Source organism: Chiloscyllium punctatum, chromosome 9 (genome assembly GCF_047496795.1).
Source record: "Chiloscyllium punctatum isolate Juve2018m chromosome 9, sChiPun1.3, whole genome shotgun sequence".
Lineage (NCBI taxonomy): Eukaryota > Metazoa > Chordata > Chondrichthyes > Orectolobiformes > Hemiscylliidae > Chiloscyllium > Chiloscyllium punctatum.
The window spans coordinates 18645650-18666939 of NC_092747.1; the positions used below are offsets into that span (position 1 = coordinate 18645650).

Here is a 21290-nt window from a genome sequence, read left to right on the forward strand (position 1 = left end):
TTCAGTATAAGACTGAGACTTGTAAATCACTTAGGGAATCTGGATTCCTGTAAACTTGCAATGCAGTGGTAATGTACCCATCCCAGTCCAGGAAGCCCAGGTTCAAGTCCCACTTGTTCCAGAGGTATGTAATAACAACTCTGAACAGGTTGATTAGAAAAATAGGTTAAATAAAACAAAACAACTAAAATGTTCATTTACGTGTAACAGCGTTTTTGGATATGAGAGAAAGGCAATAGTAAAAAAATAGTCGTATCGGTACTATAATAGTACCCCACAACTCCACATTTCCACATTTCCTTCGTGCTTTACAAATCTCACTCTTGAATAGACTCCTCAACTGAACAGCCGCTGTGGTCAAGATTTCTGAAAATATTTTGTCTTATTCTTTCATGGAATGTGGGTGCTTCAGGCACGATCAGTATTTTTTGCGAATCCCTAACTGTCCTCTCCTTGCTCGGCCGTTGCAGAGGACATTTAATCGTGTTGCTGTGGCTTTGGGGTCATAAGACAACAGATTTCTTTCCCAAAAGAACATGGTTAAACCAAATGGATTTTTTACAACAATCAACAGTAGCTTTCAATTCCAGATTTTATTCATTAAATTTAAATGCTGTGGTGGAGGTGAACCTGTGACTGTAAAGCATTAATTCTATTCTCAGGATTACTAATCCAGTGACATTTCCTGCTATGCCATTACCTGCACTGGAACTCTTATTGATCTGTCTGCAGCCTTTGACACACGTGGCCATGTTATCCAACTGAAATGGCTCTCTCCTCTATTGTCCATTTCAGTGAGACTGCCCATGCTCAGTTCTACTCTTACCCAGCCTATCATTTGGCAGATATTTGTTTTTCTTTCCACCCACGCCATTCCTTCTAGAGTCTCCCAAGAAACTTGGCATGACAATCCCTGTTCACATCCAGGTTCATCTTTGCAAAAAAACTCGAAACTCTGCTAATGGCTCTTGGTCCTTTTACAAGTGGGGACAATTTTTCTCTATCTAATATGTTACACGACTAGTCATTCTCATCTTAGCCTTCTTCCCTGCAAGGAGAACAGTCCCAACTTCAATTGGTCTCAAACTGTCATGTTTGACCCCTGGGGCCAATCTTATAAACATCTTCTGCACTCCCTCCAGTGCACTCAATCCTTCCTATGGTGTGGCATCCAGGACTGTGCACGGTGCTGCAGCTGAGGTCTAACCAGCATCCTATTCAGCAGGACCTCGCTGCTTTTCTACACTCTGACCCTTTTTAATGAAGCTTGGAATACTAAAGAAAAACCAAAAGAATGGCCGATGCTGTAAATCAGAAACAAAAACTGAAATTGCTGCAAAAGCTCAGCAGATCTGGCAGCATCTGTGGAGAGAAAGCAGAGTTAACCTTTGGGGTTGAGTGACCCTTCTTCAGAACTCAGGCTTGGAATACTGCCTTCTTATTTAAAGCTCTGTCTGCCTGTTCTGGCAACATTTAATGAACTTTTAATGGAAATGTGATGGAGGCAATTTAAATTGAGACATTCAAAAGGGTTTTGATTGATTATTTAAATCGGGGGGGGGGGGGGGGAAAGCACAGGTTTACAGGGAAATGGCAAAAGATTAAAATGCTCAGAGCTGCTGTAACCGCAAGGCTCAAATGGCCTCCTTTTACACCATAACAATTCTCGGATCTGCTATTTCTTAATCACTGCAGACAATGAGGGGGTGGGGGGAACGGAGGAGATCAGCTTCACATGAACACTGACAACACCCAGCTCAGCACCTCCTGACTCCCCTTGTGCAATGTCCAATCTTGCCTCAACTGCAATTTCCTCCCTCATCTGTACTTCTGAAAAGCTAGATTATTCTTGATGCTGATTCAGTTTCCCCTTCTGGTCACTACCACCTCTGGTTGCTCACATTCTCTGTGCAGGCTAAGTGGGTTAGCCTGAGGAAATGCATGGTCGCAGGGATAGTATGGGGGTGGGTTGGGGTGGATCTGGGTGGGGTGCTCTTTGGAGAGATGATGTAGACTCCGATGGGTTGAATGGCCTGTTTCCACATTGTAGGGATTCTATGATTCTGTCATCAGTTTTGATTCCCCTTATGAAAATAAATACATTTTGGCATTGGAAGCAGTTCAGGGAAGATTCACCAGGTTGATTTTATGGAGGCATTTTCTTATGAGGAGAGGGTGACTAGATTTGACTGGTACTCAGTGGAGTTTTGAAGGAATGAGAAGAGATCGCATTGAAACACACAAGATTCTTAAGGAATTTGACAAGGTACAATGGAAAGGTTGTTTCTTCTTATGGGACAGTCTAGGACCAGAGGGCGTAACTTCAGATTTGGAGGTTACCCAGTTTAAGACATAGATGAACAATTTCTTCTGTGAGGGAGGTGAATCTGTAGAAATCTTTACCACCATGGGCTGTCAAGGCTGGATCATTGAAGTATATTCAAGGCTGAAGTAGACCGATTTGATTTTCATCAGTAAGAGAACCCAGAGTAATGAGGAAAAGGCAGAAATGTGGAATTGAGGTTTTTTTTAGATCAGCTGTGACCTGATTTGGATGGCAAAGTAGATTTGACGGGCTGAATGGCCTACTTCTGCCCACAAGTTTTATGGTCTTATCACCCTCTCCCTTGCTGTCCCTCGTCACATTTCTCCAAGACTCTCCAGTACTTAATCTTGGTGCTGTCCTGCATTCCCTCACCTCTACCCTTCCACTCCCCACTACTGCTTAGCCTCACCACTGGAACTATGCCTTCAACCATTTTACATACTCTCCAATTATTTGCACAATACCTTTTTGGTTCACTATCCAAGTTACTTTCAAAGTGTGGGTCTATGGAGGCCCTTAAGATGTTTTTCCATGTGCTCCGTACTGTAAAATCGTGGTGCATTTAACTCTTGTCACTTATCCATTTTTAACTTTAGTGAAAATGTGGTTCTGTTCTCTTCCCCTAGGATGGTGCACACCCTGAAAGGACCAGCAGGACAAAGCAGGAGAGTGCCTGGCTGTTCAGACTGTGGTACAGCTTTGATCACAAGTATCCTTTTCACTGGCAATGAAACAGTTCCTTTGTCAGAGTTTCATGGCCCTTGCTGGGTTTCAGCTGAGCGATCTGTGCATCATGGTTTAGGAAAATGTTGACCTACTTCTACTCCAGAATGTGAGAGTTTAGAAGGTAGCTTTGTATAATGGTTCATTATTATCTGTTGTGTAGAATGGCTTGAAAATTTGAGACTGCTGACCTAATTACGGAGTGTCCTTGTGTCCAAAGCCTGCTCATGTGCAGCATGGGCTAAGATATCCTGAATGCAGGAGGAGAAAAATAGTTGCTTTTGCGTCTGGTAAGGGTTGGGGTGGTGGTGGTGGTGGTGGTGGTGAGGTGAGTCAGTAATCTGGAGTGTCATTTCATGATGTTTTGGAGTATTTATGAAGCACTTTCCCTCCTGAGATAGACTTCTTAATCCTTTTAGAGAAAGTGTATTTGTGGCTAGATATTGTTCTACTTCTGTTCTCTTCAATAGGTATTTTTTATGTGGGTGGGAACATCCTGTTTTGTCTGTTACATAATCTTGAAGCATTGGTAGAAAATCAATTTTAGATTAGATTACTTTTTGCACAGATTAGATTAGATTAGATTACTTAACAGTGTGGAAACAGGCCCTTCGGCCCAACAAGTCCACACCGACCCACCGAAGTGCACCCACCCATAACCATTCCCCTACATTTACCCCTGCATCTAACACTACAGGCAATTTAGCATGGCCAATTCACCTAACCTGCACATTTTTGGATTGTGGGAGGAAACCGGAGCACCCGGAGGAAACCCACACAGACACTGGGAGAATGTGCAAACTCCATACAATCAGTCGCCTGAGGCAGGAATTGAACCCGGGTCTCTGGCGCTGTGAGGCAGCAGTGCTAACCACTGTGCCACTGTGCATCAAGGTCACAATAGCTTGGTGGTAACGGTCAACAAGACAGATAATGCTATATTTGGTTCTTGAATTTTGTTTGGTCATCTCTCTTAACCACACTTTTTTTTTTCTTTCTGGCTCACGTTCCGACTGTCTCTGTTATGATTCCTCCCACAATCCTTTTTTCTCTCCCTCTCACTGTCATATGCTTCCCCCTACCTCCCCAGCCCTCCTGCTGCCCCCTTGCATTCCCTTTTGTCATCCCGTGCTCCTATTGTCTCAACCTTGGTGGTTGTCTTTGTTACTTTCTTTTCTGTCTGCCTTGTCCTCCTATCCCCAACTTGCTTCTGTTGTCATGCGCTTGCTTACTCCCACTCTTTAATTTCCACCCTTGTGTGCAGTCTCTCGCTCACACTCACTTGTCCATACATGTGCCCTCCTTCCTTCACTTAAACTTATGCTCGTTTCTAGCCCTCTCTCAAATTGCCTTTCATTACATCACCTTTGTTCTCAAGCTGACCTTTCTGTCCTCTGTCTGCTGCAGTGTTCCACTGAAGCTCGATGCGAATTCAAGGAACTATGCCCTGTCATCTAATTATACTCTAAACAGCCTTCTGAACTCAATCATTTAAATCTCATTGTTAATTTTGGATGTTTCTTATTCTGCCATTCACACCTCTGCTGTTTCTTTTCTTGTCCCATTGCCACGCTGTTTGTTCTTTTTTGTCTCAGTATCTGTTCTGACTTTGAACGTCTCCTGTCTTCTGCTCCATCCACAAATCTTCTCTGTTGTTCTTTTTCCCACACTGACCTCCTTTAAAACCTGTTCCACTTCTAACTTTTCCAAGTTCTGCTGGAAACAATTGAAACATTTTAACCCTTGAAGTTCAGATTTCCAGCGCCCATGTCTTTATTTTGTGTGTGGCATTGAAATTGGATGGGCTTATTGTTAAAAGAATTCCCATCTGTCCAACTAAAAGTGATTTGTAAATTCAGTCCAGGTCCAGGCAGGCACCATGGGTTGGATTTTCACATTGGCACCTAGAATTCTAAGGCAGGACTAGTCTGGCTATTGCGATCCCACCTCTGTTGCCAGGCCACTGGGAAATGGGATCTCCACCTCGTGCAGGAGTGACATCGCCATATTGTTTGGCAGACCCAAGACAGGAGCCAAGAGATAGAACACCAGCTGCCATTTAATTTTTCAAGAATTCTGATGATCCCTTGTAATTAGGTAGCAGTACATTATTGACAGTACACACTCGATGGGCAGAAAGACCTCTTTTTACTGTCTGACACTATGAATCTATGGAATTCCAGCAACAGGTTCTGAGCCTCAATTGCCAGGTGCTTAAACAAGTAAGTGTGAGCTTACTGGGACCACTGACAGAGGGCAGTACCTACCCAAACTTTACTCATCATGGATTCACCACCCAACCGCCCCTCCCCCCATCTCCCCTTGATAATATTAAATAACATTGCTAAAAGCAAAATGCTGTGGATGCTGGAAGTCAGAAATAAACACACATTGCTGGAGAAAGTTAGCAGATATGGCAGCATCCCTGAGGAGACAGACACAAAGAGAGAGTAAATGTTTCGAGATTGAAATGATTTCTTCAGAACTGACATTTCTCCAGCATTCTGTTTTTGGTCCTCAACATTAACCTGCCTCCAGAAGCACCCTTAAGTCTTATAAACTTCTCAAACTTTTTTTAAAAAGGTTGTCTTTCCTTCTGTCCTACTGCCATGGTCGTCCCATCTACACTCAACAGTCACAAAGGACCCCTCATGTCCACTGTGCAAGTAAGAGTCCTGCAAGGTCTGATCTAGTTCCAAGTGGACCTCATGCACTGCAAATTGACAGCAGGCACTGTTGCTGACAGGACTTCTGTCACTCAGCAGCCATTTCTTTAGCCATCTTCCCTCTGTATGGTCTCCTTTCAGAACTGCAAAATCCAGTGTTGTGCATTAGACCTGGAGAGAAATAAATGTAACCACCCCGTTTTACTAATTTCTACTCTAATCATCACAGAAGCATCAACTCCTGACTTGCAGAAGTACCAAGTTCTTTCGCAGATAAAGTAACCTTCATCAATCCAACTGTCTCTAAATGTTGTTAAGGAAAGCTCAAGGACCAAATGCAGACAAGTGGGATTAGTTTAGTTTGGGAAACTTTGTTGGCATGGACGAGTTGGACCAAGAGTCTGTTTCTGTGCTGTATGACTCTGTGACTCAGAAGTTCTTCTAGGTCTCTTAGATTAGATTAGATTCCCTACAGTGTGGAAGCAGGCCTTTGGCCCAAGGGGTCCACACTGACCCTCCGAAGAGTAACCCACCCAGACCCATTTCCCTCTGACTAATGCACCTAACACTACAGGCAATTTAGCATGGCCAATTCACCTGCACATCTTTGGACTGTGGGAGGAAATTGGAGCACCCGGAGGAAACCCATTCAGACACCGAGAGAATGTGCAAACTCCACACAGACAGTCCCCCCAAGGCTGGAGTTGACCCTGGGACGCTGGTGCTGTGAGGCAGCAGTGCTAACCACTGAGCCACCGTGCTGCCCAGGTTATCTCCTGTTATGGGCGGCACAGTGGCTCCATGGTTAGCACTATTGTCTCACAGTGCCAGGGAACCGGGTTTGATTCCACACTCCAGTGATTGTCTGTGTGGAGTTTGTACACTCTCTCTGTGTATGTGTGGATTTCCTCTGTGTGCTTCGGTTTCCTCCCACAGTCCAAGGCTGCGTAGGTCAGGTGGATTGACCACAGTAAGTGGCTTATAGTATCCAAGAATATTCCGGCTACGTGGATTAGCCACAGTAAATGCAGGATTATGGGGATAGAGTAGGATACTGTGTAGACTTGGTGGGCCAAATGGCCTGCTTCCACATTGAAGGGATTCTATGATTGTCACATGTTGTCCTTGCTGATTCACTTTGCATTGACAAGTATTAATGTGAACAAGGTATTCAGAAATAAGACTTCTTACAATCACTAAGTGCTGACATGTTGATCAACTAGGTGTGTTGCTGCACTTACTGCTTCTTTGCACAACTTGTTAAGCAAAGTGACAAAAATACATCTGCGGTTTCAAAATATGCATCTTGTAAACCCACATCCTGCACACACAGTAGAAACTAAACAGTGCAGTCAGCAAATTTATCATAGAATCCCTACAGTGAGGAAACAGGCCACTTGGCCCAAAAAGTTCAAACCGATGCTCTGGAGAGTAACTCACTCAGACCCATTTCCCCTAACCTATTATTCGACATTTCCTCTGACTAATGTACTTAGCTTCTACATCTCTGAACACTATGGGCAATTTAGTATGGCCAATTCACGTAGAGTCATAGAGATGTACAGCACAGAAACAGACCCTTTGGTCCAACTTGTCCATGCCAATCTAGTCCCACCTGCCAGAACCCGGCCCATATCCCTCCAAACCCTTCCTATTTATATACCCATCCAAATGCCTTTTTAAATGTTGCAATTATACCAGCCTCCACCACTTCCTCTGGCAGCTCATTCCATACACGTACCACCCTCTGCGTGAAAAGGTTGCCCCTTAGGTCTCTTTTATATCTTTCCCCTCTCACCCTTAACCTATGCCCTCTAGTTCTGTACTCCCCCACCCCTAGGAAAAGACTGTCTATTTATCCTATCCAAGCCCCTTGTGATTTTGTAAACCTCTATAAGGTCACCCCTGAGCCTCCGACACTCCAAGGAAAACAACCCTAGCCCATTAGCCTCACCCTACAGCTTAAATCCTCCAACCCTGGCACATCCTTGTAAATCTTTTCTGAACCCTTTCAAGTTTCACAATATCCTTCCAATAGGAAGGAGACCAGAATTGCACATAGTATTCCAACAGTGGCCTAACTACTGTCCTGTTCAGCCGCAATATGACCTCCCAACTCCTGTACTCAATACTCTGACCAATAAAGGAAAGCATACCAAACGCCGCCTTCACTATCCTATCTACCTGCGACTCCACTTTCAAGGAGCTATGAACCTGCACTCCCTGGTCTCTTTGTTCAGCAACACTCCCTAGTACCTTACCATTAAGTGTATAAGGCCTGCTAAGATTTGCTTTCCCAAAATGCAGCACCTCTCATTCATCGGAATTAAACTCCATCTGCCACTTCTCAGTCCATTGGCCCACCTGGTCAAGATCTTGTTGTAATCTGAGGTAACCTTCTTCGCTGTCCACTACACCTCCAATTTTGGCGTCACCTGCAAACTTACTAACTATACCTCTTGTGCTCACATCCAAATCATTTATGTAAATGACAAAAAGTAGAGGACCCAGCACCGATCCTTGTGGCACTCCACTGGTCACAGGCCTCCAGTCTGAAAAATAACCCTCCACCACCACCCTCTGTCTTCTACCTTTGAGCCAGTTCTGTATCCAAATGGCTAGTTCTCCCTGTATTCCATGAGATCTAACCTTGCTAACCAGTCTCCCATGGGAAACTTTGTTGAATGCTTTACTGAAATCCATATAGATCATGTCTACCGTTCTGCCCTCGTCAATTCTTTGTTAGTTCTTCAGCAACCTCAATCAAGTTTGTATATAACTGACACATCTTTTGAATTGAGGGGGGAAACTGGAGCACCTGGAGGAAGCCCACGCAGACACTGGGAGAATGTGCAAACTCCACATTAACAGTTGCTTGAGGCTGGCATCAAACCTGTGTCCCTGGTGCTGTGAGGCAGCAGTGCTAACCACTGAGCCACCATGCTCCCAATGGTGACAAAACAGCCTGTGGATGAACAACCCTAACCATCTTTTTATTTCTCACCACTCTATAAACCCCCAAGCCTTTGAAAAATATGAAGAATTCAAAAGCCTTTACCACACAAGGTGAAACCAAATCCTGTCCATATGTAAATAAAGATAGGTTTTCTCTCTCACTCCTTGTTTATAAGCCTACTCCTCTTACCCACTATCTCTTGTTGCTCATTCCTTTGCACTCTGCGTACTTTTGCACAACTGCCTGAAATCTGTTGTGGGTTTTACAATAGAGCCACACTAAAATAAAATGAAACAGACACACAGTGCTGGAGAAACTCAACAAGTCTGGCAATTGAGAAAGAGTTAATTTATTGAATCCAGTGTGACTTCTTCAGAACTCAACAGTTATCTCTAAGTTCTGGAATTACGCTGCCAGATATGCTGAGTTTCTCCAGCATCTGCAATATTTTGCTTTTTTAGAAACTTAGCACCTGAAACATAATTAAGTGCCCTGTGGACATCTAACTTTAAGCAATCGAACTAACGTCTGTGTCATAACTATACATCAATACCTTAACAAATCAAGAGCACTGTATCTCAATGCTCATCTTCGATACTAAATGAGCAGAAACTTCCTCCAGCTAAATATTAGGAATACAGGAAACTATTTGTTTCAGTTCCCTGAACAAATTGTGTTCCCTAATGAATGATTCCATTCCACTGCTGTGATTCAACCAGACTGGTTATGAGTATAGTGTTTGACCCTAAAATGAGCTTCTGACTACATCATCAGTCTCAGTTCTAACCACCACCGCTCCCCTCTTCTCTATTAAACTGCCTGATCTCTCCTTGCTTCAGTTCCTCTACTGCTAAAACCAAGATTCATTGTCTTTGCTATCTAAACTTGGTTATGGTAAGCCACTACTGATTCCCCAGCTGTATCCTCTGCAATCTCAAGATTATTCAAAATTTTGCTGCTCAGGTTTTAGCAAGTGCCAAGCCCCATTAACCCATCTCATGCTTGACCTTTGTTGGCTCTTGGTCAAGCAACACCTTGTGTTTTTTTTTTAAAATTCCCATCCCTGTTTTCAAAACTGGTTCCTGACCTCACCCCTCACTGATCTCTCTGATCTCCTATGGCCTCTCAATCTGTCCACCTCTGTAATTTTTGGCCAATTTGCCATTGTCCATTCATTCAACATGTGTGACCAAGCCTTCAGTTGCCTTTAGATTAGATTAGATTAGATTACTTACAGTGTGGAAACAGGCCCTTCGGCCCAACAAGTCCACACTGCTCCGCCGAAGCGTAACCCACCCATACCCCTACATCTACATCTACCCCTTACCTAACACTACGGGCAATTTAGTATGGCCAATTCACCTGACCTGCACATCTTTGGACTGTGGGAGGAAACCGGAGCACCCGGAGGAAACCCACGCAGACACGGGGAGAACATGCAGACTCCACACAGTCAGTCGCCTGAGGCGGGAATTGAACCCGGGTCTCCGGTGCTGTGAGGCAGCAGTGCCACCATGCCGCCTTGATTGGCACAAAGCTCTAGAGTTCACTCTCTGCTTTTCTTTCTCTCTTTCTTCCTTGAGGATACACCTAGAAAGCTGCTGCATTGATCAGTTTTTTTTTAAAATAAACTGACCATGTCTCCTTTGAGTCTGGATTAGATTTTGTTTCATTAATGTTCCTTTGAATTGCTTTAGGAATGTTTTAGTATGTTAAAGGTGGCATATAAATGCAGAATGTTGTTATTGTTCCCTGTATGTATCTTTTTGTGCCCGAAAAGGGCACCAAGGAACCATGGCAGTTTTTTTTTGCAGTAGATAAAGCATTTTTAATTGTCTGGAATTAATTTTTGCAAAAATAAATTGTGACTCAGCGGTGCCAGATTGAGTAATTTCCTGTACTTCAAAATCTGTAAACGTCTGTTTTTCTCTCACTAGCTGTGAGGTCTTGCTGATTTACTGGACTAAGTGGCAGATATTTTGATTGCTGCTTTAGCTCCAGCATTGAACTTGCTATTTTTGATTGTGTGTGTGTTGCCAAATCTCCAGTTTCATGCAGAGATTTAAATTCCTTTTACCTTTCTTTGTAAAATCCATTTGCATTGTAAGCATTGTTCACTTGAAAAAGCAAGACCCATGTCAACTTTCCACATGTCTATCCATGCTCTTTATAATCACTAGGAGATGTGTTTTGGAGTGATTCATCCTCTTCAGAAATATCTGGGGCTTATTAAAAACTGAGTAATAAGGAGGCCAGTAATATGGGAACCTATGGAAACCGTAACACTGCACTAAACCTTGGTCCGATCACCGTCCTGTAGTCTATTTGTGCCACACCCCATCTGTGATCTTCCACAGCATTTTAAAATCAAACTGTTATGCAAAAATTAATATACAATCTTGTTTTCATTTCTGCCTGTTGTTTTTTAACAAATGATTTGTATTTGATTTCATGAGTTCTGGCTTCATAATGGATTTTCAAATTCTTTCCCTTAGACTTGGTCAATGTCCCCCTGGTGATAAATTGAAGGGAAAAGTGCGTGTTCAAATTTCTATCTAATGTTGGCAGGTAATTGGCCAAAGAAAATGTTCCCACCCATGACATACAAATTGTGTTTCCTGAAGCACTCCATGGATAACATTTGACTTTGCTAACACCAGTTTTGTTATTAGACCTCCTTATTTAACCAATATTTGCCCAGCTAATCTTTATGAAGAGTTGGTCCATCCACTGGTAGTTACCCTAATCGTGATCATGAGAATCAGGCTTGCAGTCCTGTAAATCACCAATCAATCATCAGGCATTACTTTTTTTAGTTTATTACGAGTGGATTTTAGTTGAGATGGAATAATCCAGTTGTACTCTTGTCAAACCCTTGTGCTTTATAACAAGGTGCATCATGTTCTGGGCTTACATTACACGTCTGGGTTTTACCTTATAGATGGTGATAAGCTTGGGAGTCAGACTGTGACTTCCCACCCACTGTGGTTGACAGGGTCCTCAACTGCATCTGACCTATCACCCTTGCCCCTTCCCATCACACTGAAGTGTGATTGGGTTCCCCTTGTCTTCACTTTTCATCCCCACCAGCCTCCACATTCAAAGGATCATTCTTTACCATTTCAGACAACTCCAGCTTAATGCCACCACCAAACATGTCTTCCACTCATTCCCTTGTCTGCATTTTGCAGGAATGGTTCCCTCCAGGACCGCCTATGCCACAACCACCAACAACAACACCGCCACTTCTCCATGGCATCTTGCCATCTAACCACAGAAGGTGCAACACCTGCCCCTTCATCACCTCCCTGCTCACCATCCAAGGGCCTAAACAGTCTTTTCAGGTGAAGCAGCATTTCACCTGTACCTCTTCCAAGCTTGTGTATTGTATTTGCTGCACCCACTTGCCTACTCTACATTGGCAAAATCAAATGCAGACTGAGTGACAGCTTTGTTGAACCCCTCCGGTCTGTGCGCAAGTAGGGACCCTGACCTTCCCATGGACAGTCATTTTAACACAGCATCCTGCTCACGTGCCCATATGTCTGACCTCCAGCATGTTTGAATGTTCCAGCGAATCCCAGCGCAACCTGGAGGAACAACATCTCGTCTTCACACAAGGTACTTTACAACCCTCTGGATTCAATATTGAGTTCAACACGTTTTAAACTGTGAACCATTTATTCTCTTTCTTTTAGCTTGTTATCATGTCTTCCCCCTCCCCTTCCTCCCATCCCAGTTACAATCCTTCCCAGTCTGGCAGAAGACACACAATTGTTCAGTCATTCTCACATTCCGATTGCTTAATCTGAAATATCAACATCCTATACTCACCTACCCCCCCTCCCCCAAACTATAGTATAAATGCTGACCCCTCCACACTTGACTTCAGTTCTGATGAAGAGTCATTTAGACTTAAACCATTAGCTTTTTCTCTGTTTGTGGATACTGCCTGACTCGCTGTGATCTCCAACGTTTGATGTTTTTAGGTGGGTTAATCGTGCAGCCTCTGACCTGCTCCTGTTTCCACAGTGTTTATATGGCTGATACAGTTCAGGTTCTGATCAGTGGTAAAGCCCAGGATGTCATTGGGTGGGGGATTCAGCAATGATAATTCCTTTAACTATCAAGCAGTGTTGGTTAGATTCTCTCCTATTGGACATGGCCATTGCCTGAGGTTTATGTGGCGTAAATGTTACTTGCAACTTGTTAACATCATCCAGGCCTAGCTGCATATGGTCAAAGACAACTACAGTATCTGCGGAGTTGCAAATTTTACCAAACAGTGTGCAATCATCAGAAACATTTCTGCTGTAAGACACAGGAGCAGAAGTAGGTCATGCAGCACATTAAGTCTGCTCTGGTAACTATCTACTCCACTTTCCTGTCTTAATCCCAAACCCTCATGCCCTTATTGATTATACTTAATAGCATAACTCGACAGCCCTGTGCGGTAAAGAATTCCACACGTTTACTACCGTCTGAGAGAAGGAGTTCCTTTTCAGTCTGTCTTAAGCAGATGACCCCCCCCCCCCCCCACCAACTCTGAGATTATGCCAAAGACACTCTCACAAGGGGAAGCAACTTCACTGCATCTACTCTAAGTTCCCCAAGAATCTTGATTAGAGTGGTGCTGAAAAAGCACAGCAGGTCAGGCAGCATCTGAGGAGCGGGATTTTCCTGCTCCTCTGATGCTGCCTGACCTGCTGTGCTTTTCCAGCACCACTCTAATCCAGACTCTGGTTTCCAGCATCTGCGGTCCTTGTTTTTACCTTGCCCCTCAGAATCTTGTATGTTTCAACAAATTTGACTGTCGGTCTTCTAAATTTTAATGAGTACTGTCCCAATCTACTCAACCTCTCCTCATAAGAAAATCCATTTGTACCCAGGATCAGCCTTCTCAGTTGTACTGCCTCCAATGCCAGTGTATCTTCCCTTCAATAAGGGGATTGATGTGTTCACAGTAGGTTGTCTGACCTAGTGCTTTGTATAGTGTTAGCAAGACTACCCAATTTTAATACTTTATTTTCTTTGAAATAAAGGAAATGTTCCATTTGCTTTCCCCATAAACCCTGTACTTGAACGCTGGCATTTTTTTGTGATTCATGCAAGAGAACCCCCACCCCCCACTCGCCGCCCTCCTACTGTAGCTTTCTGCAATATTTCTCCATTTAAATAATAATCAGCTCTTCTGTTCTTGCCAAAGTGCATTACCTCAGTTCCCACATTCTATACCATTTGCAAAGATGTACAACTCTGAAATGGTTTGAGTGGCTGAGCCCTTAACCTGATCCCCAGTTCTCCATTTGCTATCCTGGGATAAACTGCCTCTTAAACTTGAAATGACAGGATAGATATTATCATGTCTCCATCTTCCAAAACTGCAGGAGATGAATGGATCAACCCAGGCTATTTCCCACAGGAAAGTAGGATGAACATTTCTCATTGGAATATTAGGCATGAAACACCGTCATCAGGTCCACATTGCCAATTTTTTTCAACGAAGTGGGACAAATGCAGAAAATTGGGATTGGCGCACTTTTTGTGGTAGTTGTCGGTGCAGACTCAATAGGCTGAAGGGCCTGTTCGATGCTGTATGAATCTATAAATCTGTGAATTGGCTTTGTTTTGTTCTTGAATTATGTAATAAGAGCATCTCTTGGAGTCCTCTTTGACCCGAATCCTCTACCAGGGCTCGAGCCCAGAGGATTATTTTTATTGGCATCCTGCTATAAATTATGTTGAGCAGGATGAGGAGCTGCTTGCAAACCAGAAATTTAATTTACCCGATTTCACAGCCAGTTTAGAAGAGGAAAGCCTAAGAAAGTGTTCAGTATTACAATGGCTGAGTCTCGTGCCAATTGGTGTTTGATTTTTAGAATGACTGATTTGGAAGTAAAATCATTCAGTCAAATATCGTTTGCTAGTTTAAAATACTGGCCGTTTGCAAGAAGAAAGTAAGTGCCAGTCCATTTGAATGTTGATTTTTATCAACTACTTTTTATGGGAGTGGATTAGATCCCTGATGTGTTTGTGTATGTCACTGTATTCAAATTAAACCGCTCCCATTCTCATACACTTTAATTGTGAAGAATTTAGCCATCTGGCTTAATTGAAGTTTCTACATTCCCAAACCATTTCCTACTTTTTAACTGATGTTCTAGTTTTGCCTTGTGCACAGCCTGTTTGTTTCACTGCATAGTCTCTGTAAGGCTGCTGAGTGACCCTACATCTTAATGAAAATATTGCATACTTTTACGATATGTTCTAGTATTCTATGCAGTTGTGCACCTATGCAAGCTTCCATTATTATTTACATTCATTTCTTTCTGCTTCACGTATAACAGGTCTAAGGCACTCGACTGAATACCTAAAACAAAACAGCTGCAATCCAAAAGGCAACAAAATGACTCCTATGTAACCAGTTTTTAGAAGTATGTGTAAACCATTCAGCCCATCGAATCTGCCTTGCCATTTAATACGATCATGGCTGATTGAACACTTCAATGCCTTTTACACACTGAACCCCAAAACCCTTTCTGCCACCATTTAATAAAAAGTAAGTCCACCTCTTCCTTTAAAAATCTTAAATGTTCAAAAGACTCAGCTTCCATGGCATCCTGGATTTGAGTCTTCCAAAAACTACTCCCTCAGGAAAAACAATTCTCAACATCTCTGTCCTGAATGGTATCCCCATTATTTTCAAATTGTCCCCTGATTCTGCACACCCCAACCAGGTGAAACATTTTACCACCATACCCTGTCTCTATCCATTTAAGTATTTTAGTAAAATTATTGAGTAATTTTTAATTTCCTGCACTTGTCCTATATCCTTGAAAACAAAATGGCAATGTGGACCTGATGATGGGATTTCATGCCTAAATCTTACTGAGAAATAGTCGTTTTTACTTGGGAAATAGTCTGGGTTGATCCTTTTCTCGTCTACAGTTTAGGAGAGGGAGAGAGAACCTTGAAATGACAGGAAAGATACTAAGAGGCTGTTTGTCCCAGGATAGCAAGTTTAGAACTCGGGATCTGGTACAGGCTCATCCATTCAAAAACCACTTCAGAGTTGCACATCTTTGCAGATGGAATAGAATGTGGGGAAATATGAGGTACTTTTGGCAAGAAGAATTGAAGAGCTGAAGGAGGGTTTCCTCTTGCATGAATGAGATCACCTCTCATTCTTGGAAACTCTTGAATACAGACCCAAATTGCCCAATCTCTCTCAATAGGACAATCCTGTCTTCCTGGGAACAAGTCTGCTAAACCTTCATTTCACTCCCTCAATGGCAATAATATCTTTCCTGAGATAAGGACACCAAAACTGCATGCACTACTCCAGGTATGATCTAACTAAGCTCCTATACAGTTAGAGCAAGACTTCACTACTGTACTCGCGTAAAATTGCTTCACCTAGATTTTAATTTTCTTGTTTTTTTTTATAAGGCCCCATTTCTGCATTCTTTTTGGCTGTGGTAAGGACTGTAACTTTAAATGACTTTAAAAAGAGCTGTTCCATCTGTTTTATTTGGTTGAGGATGCAGTCTTGCAATCATTGACATTTGCATGTGGTGTGACTTGCGCACAAAACTATTTTGAATTAAAATAACAGTTCTGCTCAAGTTGGTTTAAATGATGAGGGCGGTGACCTTTGTAAATGTAAATTGTTTGACTTTCTGAAAACAGCACTTCCACAGGAATTTAAATGTAATTTAGTTCTGTTTCTTTGGCAAATATTCAGAAATAAATTAACATGTCACTTGACTCTCCATCCCTGCTGTCTCCTTTTGAAACCACTCTGTCCTGTTTTATGTTTTAGTATGTTGGAGAACTTGCAGAAGTGACCAAAAGCTTATAATAATAAGTTAGTGTAGTGGAAGAATAATTTTCAATCAAAATGAAACATTTTAATCAACAAAACTTGTATTTGCAAAATTTTACATTTTTTATGCCATTAATATCCCCAAGATGATTCACAGGAGTGCTATATGACACAGTATGATACTGAACATGTAGTGGATTAGTGGTGCTGGAAGAGCACTGCAGTTCAGGCAGCATCCAACGAGCAGCGAAATCGACGTTTCGGGCAAAAGCCCTTGTTTTACCTTACTGAACATATATGTTGGATCATATGACCACCAGCTTAGTAGGTTTTAAAGTGTGCCTTAAAGGAGAAAAGTGAAACCATGCTAAACGAGTGTTGAATCCTAGCAGAACCGCATTTAGGGCACTCCATGCAGTTCTGGTCACCATATAATTAGTGGTTCACCTAATGTCCTTTTAGAGAAAGAAATTAGCCATCCTTACCTGGTCTGGTCTACATGTCACTTGACACCTATGGCAGTATGGTTGACTTTGGAGATTTTGAAATTTAAAAAAAGGCTGAGGGTACGATTTTCCCTTCTCGAGAGTTAGTGAGAAGTGGACATAATCCTGGAGAAAGATGTTTTCCATCTCTTTCCATTTCACTATATCTCAAATTGAGTGCTGAGCAAGAAGATCCACTGAGAACTTTTCTGACACTGGCAATAAAGTTCCTTGTGTGGTCAATTAAGGATCACGACATACCGCTTCCCCAATTATCTGTATCCCCAGCGGGTGAGAAAGATGGTTGAATCCCTGCTCTGGGGTAGTAGAGAGTCACCATTTGCCTTAATCTAGGGCCAATCAAAAGCACGTATGGGGGCAAGGGGGTGGCCTCCAAATGCTACCTCACCCAAACCCCTACCCTGTGAGAAGCAAAAGAGACCTGCTGCCTTGCCATTGGATCCAGCTGAGAAGTAAGGCACCATTAGGTGTCTTCAGGACCCAGAAGGCCAACAGTTTTTGGTGACCTGGGATGGCAGAAAAGGGAGAAACTTAGTTGACCTCCAATATGCTCGCCCCCGCACTTGGTATCGAAGAAGGTAAAACTTGGCCTGTTTTTGAACAGTTTACATTATGGTTTATATTGGAGTCTCCCACCAGAACAGCTGCTTGACAGATGTTGAATTGAAGAGTGATGTGGTAATATTTTTGGATTACTTTCAACAGAAGCGTAATTTGGAGCATTAAGTAATGTGATCGTCTAGGTTATTGAACATGCTGCAGTTTCACATGCAGGGTTTTGTTTCTGCTTTTGTAACTTCAACCAAAGCTAATGTAACACTAGTTATGCTGCCAGGATGGGGTAACTGTTGTCCTGTTTCAATAACAGAAACTGGCATTAAAAGCGTAGGGTTTCATTTCTGCTGTCTAGCATGTTTGTGCAAAGTTCCTAATCAAATATTGTCATTGGTCTGTTCAGCATAAACACTGTTGAAATGACAAACTGATGTATGTTCACTGTGTTCAGAGACTCGCTGGGTTTAATTTCTTCAGTAGCTGCTACTGCTTGCTGACCCACACTGGACTCCCAGGTCACCAGTGCCTTGATTTTACAATTCACATCTCCCTTCTTCTGTAACCTCTTCCCTCTCTATAACATTCTTTTGATGCTTTCCAGGTGACCGATGCTGCATCTCTCCCATTTCCTTGGCCACTGAGTAGGTGCCATCTCATGGGCATTTAAGGTGGGACCATACTGCACTCTACCTGCGCACACAAGGAAATGGGCATGGGCCTGGACCTCTCCCACTGCTGGTTAGATACCAGTGGTGTCAGGATAAGGCCCTCAGGTGGGCCTGGTAGAGTGACAGCAGAAGTAGGCAGCTAGGCCACTGTTGAATTTAACATATGCCAATCCAAATATGAAATCCATTGATGTGTTAAATCCCACCATAATTTCTGGTACGGTCTTTTTTAATTCATTGTCGAGATGTGAGCATCTCTGACGAAGCCACCATTATTGCCAAATTGAAAGCAAAGTATGTAGATGCTGGAAATCTGAAACAAAAACAGAGTGCTCTAGAAACTCAAGTCTGGTAGTCTCAGTAGAAACAGAAACAAAGTTAATGATTAGAGTCTGATATGTTCTTCTTTGGAACTCACAAGGTGGTGATTAGCTGCTTTCTTGAATTGCTGCAATCTATGTGATGTAGGCAGACCCACAGTGCTGATGGGAAGGGAGCTTGACCCAGTGACAGTGAAGAAACAGCGATATATTTCCAAGTCAGGACAGTAAGTGGCTTGGAGGGGTACGTGTAAGTGATGATGTTCCCATGTTCTGCTACCTTTGTCCTTACACATGAAAGTGGTTAAGGGTTTGGAAGGTTCTGTGTAAAGAGGCTTGGTGAATTGTTGGAATTCCACAGGGATTTTGGGCAGATCCCATCTGTAACATCGTCAGCCACGATCTTCATATTTTCCTTTCATTCAGGAAAGAACATGGTACCTGTTACAGAAATACTCAAAACTGAGAATAAGAAGGGGAAGAAAATATACATAACTCACTGATAATATTAGATTTTAGATTTATGAATATAGTGAGCCTGCCAGAAAAGATACTGCATTTATTTGTACCTGGAGAATGTTTAGGCATATTGATGACTAATTTTGAAAAGTTTCCTCTTCTTGTTTGGCATTTAGAATTCTTCCTTAACAGAGAAACCTCCAGTTATCTGAAGCCAATATTAACGCACAGTGGCCCTCCGCTCACTGCCACATTACCCAACTGGTGTGGTCCTATAGCACGATGCTTGACAAGTCCACTGGCTTACGAAGTAAGTACTGGCCATTACGGTTTAGACTAACTTACGTTGAAGTACATGTTGTTTCTGCTCCAAAAATAAATGTGAGGTTCTTTTTCATTTTTGAAAGCTGAGGTGGCAGCAAAATTGGTAGGAAACCTGTACCTTTTCTGGATCTGACTTAATTTCCGAAAGTGTTGGATATCTTTCATTGATTATTCCACTATAGTGGCATGGGATAGAAATCACTGACTAGCTGCAGCCATTTTTGTTGTAAATGCCTTGTACATGATTCAGGTAATTGTAGAAAATTAAACAATGAACTGCAGATGCTGGAGATCCAGGTGATTTTTATTTCTCTGATATTAGATTCAGACATGAATTTATAAAACACAATTTTAGAACAGTTTCTCGGTTTTTTTTTTTGCCCAGCAGTTGGAAGTGATAGATTCACCATTAGAATGAATGAAGACCATGTTGATATGTCTGATGTGACACACATCCTTGGTCTCCATCCAGTAAAATGCTGGCTATTTATTGCCATAACATGTCTAATTGAAACTGCTCCTTATTTCCTAACTTTTGTTGAAGTTAGTATGTAACTTGCAACGTGTCCATCTGTTCTTTTCCCTCAGTGCAGTAACCTACATGATATGTTAGCTCCTATTTTGCTGTCAAAATAACTGAACCGAACAGTGTTCACTGTAGTTTATGTACAAATTATACAACAATGTGTCAGCAGGGGAAACAGTACAGTTAAACTCAGACTCAAACACAAATATCCAAAAGTTCTGACCTGATTTGTGCCAATTGACTGTGAAGTTCACAGAAATGGCAACTCGCTACGTTGTTTACTTTTAAAGCGCATGAAAAATTACAGCAGTACTTGTGAAGGAGGTACAAGTTATAATTCTTTGTTATATGTTAATTACTGCCAAACAACATCTCTGTTTGGAAGTGTGGAGCACCATTCCTTCAGATTTTAGTTGTTGTAAGAGATTTTTGTTTAAACTTTTCTCTCTTAATCCAATTTTTTCTTTTCCTCTTCTTTTATTCTGTGCCTGATCGAGCATTGAATTAACCCAAGGTGGCACAGTGGCTCAGTGGTTAGCACTGCTGCCTTGCAGCACCAGGGACCTGGCTTCAATTCCAGCCTTGGGCAACTGTCTGTGTGGAGTTCGCATATTCTTTGTGTGGTTTGCGTGGATTTCCTCTGGGTGCTGTGGTTTCCTCTCAGAATCCAAAGATGTGCAGGTTGGGAGAATTGGCAGTGCTAAATTGAGAATAGTGTTCAGGGATGTGTAGGTGAGGTGCATTAGTCAGTGGTAAATGTAGAGGAATGAATTTGGGTGGAATACTCTTTGAAGGGTCAGTGTGGGCTTGTTGGACCGAAGGACCTGTTTCCATACCGTAGGGATTATAATTCATTCTACCTTACACTTCCTTCTCAGATCATGTATTATCAAGTTCACAATCATTCAACGTGATTATTTAGGAAAATAAACAATTTATTCCTCTCTTCCTCAGGTCCCAGATGCTTAGGTTCCTTTGCTGCACTGTTATCAGCTTGCCCTTTCAGCAACTTGCCCTGTTAAAGTTTGCCAGAGAAAGGTCTATACACTCAGTTGCTATTAGTTGACTTACTATAACAAACTCTGGCCCATTATAAACAGGACTGATCTTAAATAATCTAGTTGATGGTTGTAGATTCAAGAACACCTTCTTCCAAGCTGTGTTTGATTTATGAATGGACCTCTCATATATCAGAGTTGATCTTTCTCTGTACCTTCTCAGTAGCTGTAACACTATATTCTGTATTCTATTCTATTACCCTTATGTTCTATATAAGGTATGATTTGTCTGATTAGCACGCAATCAATACTTTTCATTGTATCTTGGTACAACAATAAATCGCATCAAAATTATGGCCAGCGCCCAACTTTGAGCTTTTCCTGTTCAGGAAGATTTAATGCATCAAACTGTTAGAAAATATTGTAAGGATTATTCTT

At 42.3% G+C, this 21290-nt stretch overlaps 1 protein-coding gene across 2 annotated transcripts in view; it reads left to right on the forward strand.

The window, feature by feature from the left end:
- Nucleotides 1-21290, forward strand: part of slc9a7 (solute carrier family 9 member 7) — a 147443-nt gene that overhangs the window by 118842 nt on the left and 7311 nt on the right. For both annotated transcript variants that reach the window (XM_072576958.1, XM_072576959.1), the window contains 2 exons: nucleotides 2953-3035; nucleotides 19209-19314. In XM_072576958.1, coding sequence (XP_072433059.1) covers nucleotides 2953-3035; nucleotides 19209-19314 — 189 coding nt within the window. The remainder of the gene's footprint in view (nucleotides 1-2952; nucleotides 3036-19208; nucleotides 19315-21290) is intronic.